Below are 9,888 nucleotides of genomic sequence, written 5' to 3'. Positions count from 1 at the left end.
AGCCATGACACCTTAACATTAATTAATCAATGGAGTTTTTTTTTTCTTTTCTCTCTCCCTCTCCTCCTTTCTCTCTCTGCCTCTCTCTGTATCTCTGTGTCTGTCTCTTTTAGTGAAGTACACGTACTGCTTGGTGGCACTTACTTTTTGTTCACACCAGACCACCTCTTTATTCTGCTTCATTACAGAAACTCCACTTACTGTATGAAAGTATCCATCTCGCTGACAGTGGGTGAAAATGACACCGGACTCTGCTACAATTCCAAAATGAAATACTTTGACAAAGCTGAACTTAGCAAAAGCAAGGAAATTTCATGCCGTGACATCGAAGATTTTTTACTACCAACCAGAGAACCTGAAATCCTATGGTATAAGGTATGTATTGTGCATGATTTTATTCCTTATAAATAGATTAATGTGTATCTTATTCTTGAACTAGTTGGATAAAAAAGTTTTATGGGTATGATGAAGTTAAGCTCTATCTTCCTGAAATACGACAGCAGGTTGTGCTGGTCATTATAAGATTTCAAAGCAGTATCTTTGATAAATGCCAGTTGGTATTTGTATTGGTGATTCCTGCAATAAGCTGTTGTGTTTATGTTCATAGCTCATTTATACTGTTCTTTCAAGTCCATTATAATCTGTGGTTGATAATTCAGAACTAGAATACATTAAGCATTCCTTTCAGAGCTCTTCATATAAACACTCCTAATGTTTTCAAACAAGGAAAGGATTAATTTACTTCTATGAAAAAATGGTAAAATGGCTTTATGAAATGTTCTGTTTAATGGAAGTACATTTGTGTATATTCCAGTCCTTTTCATATAAAAGCATATATATTTTTAAAAACCTGAGGGAAATTCATAACATTATAAAAGTAGTGCTAGATAACTTTTTCTCAAAAAACAAAAGAAACTTTAGACTTAAGGAGAATAATCCAACCCTTGTCCTTCCTATCATATAATTGACTTTTTCTGAATTTTAATATGAGAACATACCCTTCAGCTTATTTATACCATCAAAGAAATTTTTGTTATTGAGTATATCAAGAAATACAATATAGCTGCTGTGAATATTTTTCTGGAATAGTATATCCATGATTTAAAGAGTACTAGTAGAAAATTTGCTTTGTTCAGCTCCCCAGAAATAGGGATGTAGGAAGCATGACCTCTTAGTAACTAGATCCACTGATACCACTATGTCATGAGTTCAAAACTTATGAGAAATTTAAAAAAAGAAATTAACAAAAATGCTAAAAAATTATGAGAAATTTAAAAAGAAACAAATCTTTAACAATTTTTAAAAATATTTTATTTATTTATTTGACACACAGAGATCACAAGTAGGCAGAGAGACAGGCTGAGAGAGAGAGAGGAGGAAGCAGGCTCCCTGCTGAGCAGAGAGCCCGATTCAGGGCTCGATTCCAGGACCCTGGGATCATGACCTGGGCCAAAGGCAAAGGCTTTAACCCACTGAGCCACCCAGGTGCCCCAAATCTTTAACAATTTTTTTTCCCAATTTATTTATTTTCAGAAAAACAGTATTCATTATTTTTTCACCACACCCAGTGCTCCATGCAAGCCGTGCCCTCTATAATACCCACCACCTGGTACCCCAACCTCTCACCCCCCCGCCACTTCAAACCCCTCAGACTGTTTTTCAGAGTCCATAGTCTCTCATGGTTCACCTCCCCTTCCAATTTACCCAAATTCCCTACTCCTCTCTAACGCCCCTTGTCCTCCATGCTATTTCTTATGCTCCACAAACAAGTGAAACCATATGATAATTGACTCTCTCTGCTTGACTTATTTCACTCAGCATAATCTCTTCCAGTCCCGTCCATGTTGCTACAAAAGTTGGGTATTCATCCTTTCTGATGGAGGCATAATACTCTATAGTGTATATGGACCACATCTTCCTTATCCATTCATCCGTTGAAGGGCATCTTGGTTCTTTCCATAGTTTGGCGACTGTGGCCATTGCTGCTATAAACATTGGGGTACAGATGGCCCTTCTTTTCACAACATCTGTATCTTTGGGGTAACAATTTTTAAAGGATTTGCTATAATTATCAATGCCCTTCTCTGAGTAAGACTTAATTTTGATTCTTGATAACAAGCAATGGAGGATTCAAAATGTCAAGGGGACTACTGAAATATTTTTCTACTTTTCCACTGAATTTCTATCCTAGACACTGTCAAACAGCCCTCAAGCATTAGCCCTACTAATCTCTGTTTCTGCACAGATGAAGTTTACTTTTCCTCCTTTTTAAAATTGTGTATGTCTCACCCCAATTCTCAGTGGTTTGGCTGCTTTCCACAAGTAGATTCTTAGCAAACCCTGATGATTGCCTCAAAGACAAGAGGTATTAGGAGAGTTTAACTCAAAGTATCTAAGAACAGATGTTTTTCTAGTAGTCACGTATGTACATTTGTCTTCTTCTACACATACACACTCTCTCTCTCTCTCAATATTTAAAATGGCTGGCCTCACATTGCTCCTTTACTCATGTTTCCACCATCAACCCAGTCATTGTGAACTTAAGCTATAAAGACTGTCACTAGTGGAGTGATGGGTCGAAATGCAGTATGTATGGAACTTGAAAGCCTTGCAACAATCCAAATGTTTTTCCATAGTTAAGATGATATATATTCTGTATTCATTATATATATTTATGTGAGAATGTGTGTATATATATGTATATATACACATGTATACATATGTATACACACATTCTATATATATGTACACATATATACATATATACACACATATAGATATACACATATACATATACATATATATGTATACATATATATTCTCCCACAAATATATATAATTATATACATTTGTGTATAATATAATGTATACATATATGTATACATGTACACATATATATGTATGTATATATGTACATACATATATATGTGTGTGTATATATATATAAAAAAAGCTTTTGCAATTATGACAGTTTATACAACTAATATGATGTATTTTTTGGTCTGAAATAACCAGATAACTCTCTTCCATGTATATGAAGACATTGAACCACATAATCAAAATAATAGTCTGGAAAAATTTGATTTGGCAAATTTTTTTTTTTAGAAATAATACCTCTGAACAGTGTCAGAGGGCTTAAAGCTATTTTATCCTCATGGCATTGATTTCAAATCTGGCTAAAGGAAATAGACTTCTGTTCTGGCAAAAAGAGAAAGCTTCTGAGCCAATGTCATTAAAATCTAAAGCTTAATTTAGAGACCATAATTTGTTAGACCCATCAACAATGAAAATAGATGTTCATGGTACTGTAAAGACCATAAAGACATGTTGGCCATTTCTTTCACAAATTGTAGAATGTGCATGCTATAAAGGGAGAGAATTTTTTTTCTACATGTATTATTAAAAGATTTAAATACTGAAATAGAAACATTTTCTGCTACAGAATTAATTTTTCTATTTTATACCTAAAAAATATATCTTATATTTTATGCTTTCAATATCAAGTGTCAAGATGGTTAATTTCACAGTCAACAAATTTGGAATATTTGCTTCTAAAAATGATGTTAGGAGTAATCTTTTTTTTTTTTTTTTTTAAGATTTTATTTATTTATTTATTTGACAGAGCGAAATCACAAGTAGTTGGAGAGGCAGGCAGAGAGAGAGAGGGAAGCAGGCTCCCTGCTGAGCAGAGAGCCCGATGCGGGACTCGATCCCAGGACCCTGAGATCATGACCTGAGCCGAAGGCAGCGGCTTAACCCACTGAGCCACCCAGGCGCCCCGATGTTAGGAGTAATCTTAACAAGAGTCCTTTTTCTTATATCTTTTTTAAAATTTTTATTTAATTTTAGTTTTTCAGTGTTCCAAAATCCATTGTTTATGCACCACACCCAATGCTCCATGTGATACATGCCCTCCATAATACTTACTACCAGACTCACCAAACCCCAACCCCTCTCCCCTCCAAAACCCTCAGTTGGTTTCTCAGAGTACACAGTCTCGCATGGTTTGTCTCCCCCTCCAATTTCCCCCCACTCACTTCCACTCTCTATCTCCCAGTGTCTTCTGTGTTATTCCTTATGCTCCACAAATAAGTGAAACCATATGATAATTGACTCTCTCTGCTTGACTTATTTTATTCAGCATAATCTTTTCCAGTCCCATCCATGTTGATACAAAAGTTGGGTATTCATCCTTTCTGATAGAGGCAAAATACTCCATTGTATATATGGACCATATCTTCTTTATCCATTCGTCTATTGAAGGACATCTTGGTTCTTTCCACAGTTCGGTGACTGTGGCCATTGTTGCTATGAACATTGGGGTACAGATGGCCCTTCTTTTCACTACATCTGTGTCTTTGGGATAAATACCCAGTGGTGCAATTGTGGGGTCATAGGATAGCTCTATTTTTAATTTCTTAAGGAATCTCCTTCTTAAGGAATTCCTCCTTCTTAAGGAAATTCCTTAAGAAATTGGCTTCATTAAGATTCCTTAAGAAGTTGGCTGCAACAACTTGCATTCCCACCAACAGTGTAAGAAATCAATGTATATCTGATTTAGACACACTAATCTTAGAAATCAATAAATTGACTCTTGCTAGGGACACCTGAGTGGCTCAGTTGGTTAAGCATTTGGCTCAGGTCATGATCTAATGGTCCTGAGATTAAGCCCAGTGTGGAGCCTCATATAAAGCCTCCTTAGGATTCTCTCTCCCCTCTCCCCCTCTTCCTTTGCCCCTCACCAACACAAGCACCTGCGCGCTCTCTCTTAAAAAAAAAATGACTCTTACTAAAAAAAACTCTTTTCAAACTGAGGTACCTGATCTCCATGAGATGTGGAGAAGTATGAAAATTTTTAGAATTAATCTCGAACTCTTTAGCTCTTTAAAATATAAATTTAGAAGCTTTGGGGTGGGCGTTTGGGTGGCTCAGTTGGTTAGGCAACTGCCTTCAGCTCAGGTCATGATTCTGGAGTCATGGGATCGAGTCCCACATCAGGCTCCCTGCTTCTCCCACTGATCTCTTTCCTTTCATGCTCTCTATCAAATAAATACATAAAATCTTTGAAAAAAAATAAATTTAGAGGCTTTGGGGTTATTTATTTAAAACACTCTTCTCTGTTTCTCAGTTATTGTACTTACTACAGAAATTCTGTGTTTTTCATGCAGGAATGTAGGACAAAAACATGGAGGCCAAGTATTGTCTTCAAAAGAGATACATTGCTTATAAGAGAAGTCAGAGAAGATGACATCGGAAATTACACCTGTGAATTAAAATATGGAGGCTTTGTTGTGAGACGAACTACTGAATTAACTGTTACAGGTAATCATAGTCTTCAGTATTTCATTTGCAAGTAATGAAACTACCATTTTAAGTTGACTTTTTGTGCTGTACATTGATTTTTTCAAATCTATGAATGAAAAAAGTACTTAATCAAATAGCTGAGTGGATTCCTATAAGGTTAAATTTATTTCTCCTTGCTTTTAAATCATCTTGTGCTGAAATGCATTTGAAAGTTTAAAGAAAATATGCTTAGGGAATTATAGAAATGTTAGCTTTTGAAAGTACTTGAAATAATGAGTTCACATTTTTAGAAAATTATGCTTATATTTTGTAATGTTGTCATTTTGGGGAACGTTTTCTAAAGTGTTGAAATAGAATGTATGACATCTACCTCTGTCTTCCTGTTTTGCTCCAAATGAGAAAAATTACTATTTTATTGATTCTTCTTTCTATAAATCTGACATATGAGTTCTCATGAACTTGAAAACAACATAATTGCAGGGGTAATAATTGAATAATTGCATGAGATGCAGTGAATGGTGTCATTCCTGTCTCTGGTTGCTAAGGTAGAAGGGCATGAAAAGAAGATTCAGAACTCTGTATATAATCATGAATTTATGGCTCACTAGTCATGTGATCTTGCTGGACTTAGCACAACCTTCACAATATCAGTTTCTTCATGTTTAAAATGGCGATGGTAAAATTTGTCTTGTATAGTTCATAGGAGTTTTGCAAGGATCTAATGAACTAACATAAGCTGAATGAAATCAGTTTGTATAGTAGCCAATTATATCCAAAGGTACATTATGGTCATTTTATGTCTTATAACATATTGTTTTCATACCCTTTTTTTGCTTTATGGTTTGAATCTCTAAAAGTGGTAACAAGAAGAAAAAAGGGGATAAATAAGAGCAATATTAGGGAGTTAGAGACATTTTTTTCATCTTACTGAGATTCTTCTAAGTGACTTTTTTCACAATAATATTTACAAAATATATACAAATAAGTTGACAAAGGATACCATATACTGCAAAGAGATTTTCATTTGTTCATTGATTCACTTTATATAATTTTCCTATATATGAAAAGTGTTTCGTGGTAGTCACCTTCATCTTATAATAATTGTCTTTCTTTCAAACTTGGAAATTATGATATATTTAGATTTAAAAACTACAATTTCAAGAAATCTATTTGATGAATTGTAACTATTCTGATCTAAAGAAAATTTAGTTAAAATTTGGTACTCTTTGGTAATGACTTTGATAAATATTAGGCCCAGTAAATAATTGCCACTTGCAATATATGATACATTTAAATAGTAAACATACATTCAGTCTTACATTGTGTACATATAGTATGCATTTGTGTATTTATAAGTAGTTTGGTTTTCAGTTTTGCTGTGTTTTATAGGTTTCTGTATAGAAAATTACATTTAAAACTTTATCACTCTCTCCCTGTCTTTTTCATGAAACAGTGAAAAATATAGCTGTTTATACTTGAGTTCTCTTTACAATAAATATTTAGGTTTTTATTATTAATTTTTTGCTTTCAATCTATACTGAAGTACATTTTTCCAAGAGTAGGTATAGAGATGAAGGAATTTAAGAATACATTGAAAAAATCTATTGCATAAAGAATATAGAATATATTTCTAGTCTTTATTCTTTGGGATATAAAGCTAATCCTTGGTAAGCACATCTCTTCCTTTTCTAGAAACATTAGGATACTAAACTGCTATCTAGGAGCACCTGGGTGGCTCAGCCATTAAGTTTCTGCCTTCATCTCGGGTCATGATCTCAGGGTTCTGGGATTGAGTCCAGAGTTCCGTACCGGGCTCCCTGCTCAGTGGAAAGCCTGCTTCTCCCTCTCCCACTGTTGTGTGTCTCTCTTGCTGTCTCTTTCACTCTGTCAAATAAATAAATAAAATATTTAAAAATATAAACCACTATCTATTAAGAGGTGATGATAAAATCTTACAGAGACTAGAAACTGGGTCCCCAGTGATGAAATGACTTAAATGAGGCTAATTTGTATAACCAATAATAGAGTTGTTTTCTTCTAAATGCTACCCAGGGCTACTATATTTTCCTAACTTAATTTCTTTTTAAGAAATATCTTTTAAATATCTCTTTTTCTTTACTTGAAAAGAGGGGAAAACTATTCTGTATTATCTAGGAGGAAGTAGGTGTTAAATTTTAATGAAAATTTTCATTCAAATGATTATCCTGAATACCTCTCTAATTCAAGCAGCCTTACTTGGTGACATTAATTTGGGCATCTAAGTTATGAAGCTAAGTTTCATACGTATATGAAATTTTGGGTGAATGGGAGAACTCCATGACCAATAATTAAAAATGTTATGTATTAGAATACATTTTAAGTATTAACAAGCCTATTAGAAAGATCTCTTTTTTCATAACCTTGCTCTAGTGTGACTATAAATGTGGCCCACAGCCAATTTAGGCAACAACTCTTAGAATCCAAATTGTATCTTACTAAAGCTGCAAAGGTGGGAATTTCTCTGGATGATAATTAACTAGTATTTTTTAATCTTAATTTTCTGCATACCATGATCATATTGTATTTAATGTAAATATTATGCAAGGTATGGTATTTCATTTCAGTGGATGTGCAATAGCTGATGATAAATGTTTTAAGATGTGTTAGAATGTGTTTCTTTAAAATAAATAATTCCATATATGAAGAGAAAAGGAAATTTGTAGATAAATTGGCTAAATGTGCAGGCAGTATTGTGAGCTTTTATGGGAGATCCTTCACTTACTAAAAGTTTGTGTGTCTACTTAAGTGAAGTAGTGGTTTAGGAAAACACTACTAAGGGTGACTGGGTGGCTTAGTTGGTTAAGTGTCAGACTTTGGCTCCTAGAGTCTTGGGATCCCTGCTGAGTGGGTAGTCTGCTTGTCTGTCTCCCTCTGCCTCTCCCCCTGCTCTTTTTCTCTATCTTCTCTCTCTCTCTGTCTCACTCCCTCTCTTTCTCATATAATTTTTTTTAAATTAAATAAAAGGAAACAGATCACAGTGAAAAAATAATAAACCTGCTCATCACTGTTGGTATACTTTCAACATTATTTTTTTTTTCAATTTAAGATGTTTCAGCATCATCTGTAGCCTCCACCCTCTTCTCTAAACAGTGAAGTTTTTACTGTTTTCTAAATATCCTCCCTTTGGGCCCTTACTCCTGGGGTGCTCCTTCTGGAATGCTTTTTCTTGTGCATTGTCACAAGGCTGATTCTTACTCTTCCTTCAAGGAATAGCTAAAATGTTCCCTTTGTTTGGAGGCATGTGGTGCTTCGTGCCTTTGTAACATGGAGAATTTTGTAATATCCTTTGTGGCATCTACCACATTGCATTGTCACTGTTGATGCTCCTGTCCTTCCACAAGAATATGAGCTACTTTCAGTGAGAGGAATGTCTTCTTTTTAATAATCGTTTTATTTTAGACCAGTTTTACATTTACAGAAAACTTCCAAGGATAGTAGAGAGAGATCCCATATACCCCACATCCAGTTTCCCCTGTTATTAATGCCTAATGTTAGTATGGCACATTTATTACCATTAATGAATCAATATCAACAAACTATCAACTACAGTCCATATTCTATTCAGATTTCCTTAGTTTTATGCCTAATAGTCCTTTTTTGTTCTAGGACACCCAACCAGGATAGTGCATTACATTTAATTGTCATGTCTCTTTAGGCTTTTTTTGGCTGTGACTATTTCTGATTCCTCCCATTTTTGATGATTTTGATAATTTCAAGGAGTACTGGACATATATATTGTAGATTGTCCATCAAGTGTGATTTGTTCAATATGTTTCTCATTATTAGACTTAGGTTATATGGTCTTAGAAGATCACAGAGGTCAAATCACAACTTAGCATTCCTTCAGTGTGATTTATTGCCACTGATGCCGACCTTTAATCACCTGCAGCAACGTGGTTTTTTTTAATCACTTTAATCACCTCAGTAGTGAGCTTTTGCTGCTGCAACGTTAGTCACTGCCCCTCCTTTCCACACTTCAGTCTTTGGAAGGAAGTCATGATCTGCAGTTCACATTTAAGGAATGGGGAGTTAGGCCCTCACCTCTCTGAAGGCTAATTATCTACATAAATTATTTGGAATTTTTCTCTACCTCCACATTTATCTACTTAGTCACTTATTTATCTATATTAGTATGGACTCCTGGGTATTTATTTTATACTTTGGTTTATAATCCAACATCACATTATTTATTTTTGTGGCTCAAATTGTTGCAGCTTTGACCCTTAGGAACTCTTTTAGTGGACTTCATGTCCCTCTGACATACACGTACTGTGTGTATGTGTGTGTGTGTGTTTGTGTGTGTGTGTAAGAGAGAAAGAAAGAGAGATAGAGAGAAGCACTTTCTTATTCTTGGGCCCTACAAGGTGTTCCAGGACTATCTTGTGTATTTCCTGCTTATGTCCTAGAATCAGTTATTTTTTCCAAAGAACCCTTGCTGCTTTTATTGGAGAATAGTGCTAGAAACTAAGATCTGGGCATCAGAGGTACTCATTGCTACTGGAGTATACTTGCTTCTAAGACCTCTCAGTTGACAGAGTAAGGAGA

At 34.8% G+C, this 9,888-nt stretch overlaps 1 protein-coding gene across 1 annotated transcript in view; it reads left to right on the top strand.

Annotated features, from left to right (window-relative positions):
• Window positions 1-203: 203 nt before the first annotated feature.
• LOC122896689 (interleukin-1 receptor accessory protein-like 1) overlaps window positions 204-9,888 on the top strand; it is a 320,014-nt gene continuing 310,329 nt past the window's right edge. Inside the window, exons 1-2 of the mRNA XM_044234749.1 lie at window positions 204-375; window positions 5,169-5,322. Of these exons, the coding sequence (XP_044090684.1) occupies window positions 205-375; window positions 5,169-5,322 (325 nt within the window). The 5' untranslated portion in view covers window position 204. The remainder of the gene's footprint in view (window positions 376-5,168; window positions 5,323-9,888) is intronic.

Source organism: Neovison vison, chromosome X, assembly GCF_020171115.1.
Source record: "Neovison vison isolate M4711 chromosome X, ASM_NN_V1, whole genome shotgun sequence".
Lineage (NCBI taxonomy): Eukaryota > Metazoa > Chordata > Mammalia > Carnivora > Mustelidae > Neogale > Neogale vison.
The sequence above is the reverse complement of the archived record's forward strand: the minus strand, read 5'-3'. Positions and strand labels throughout refer to the sequence as shown.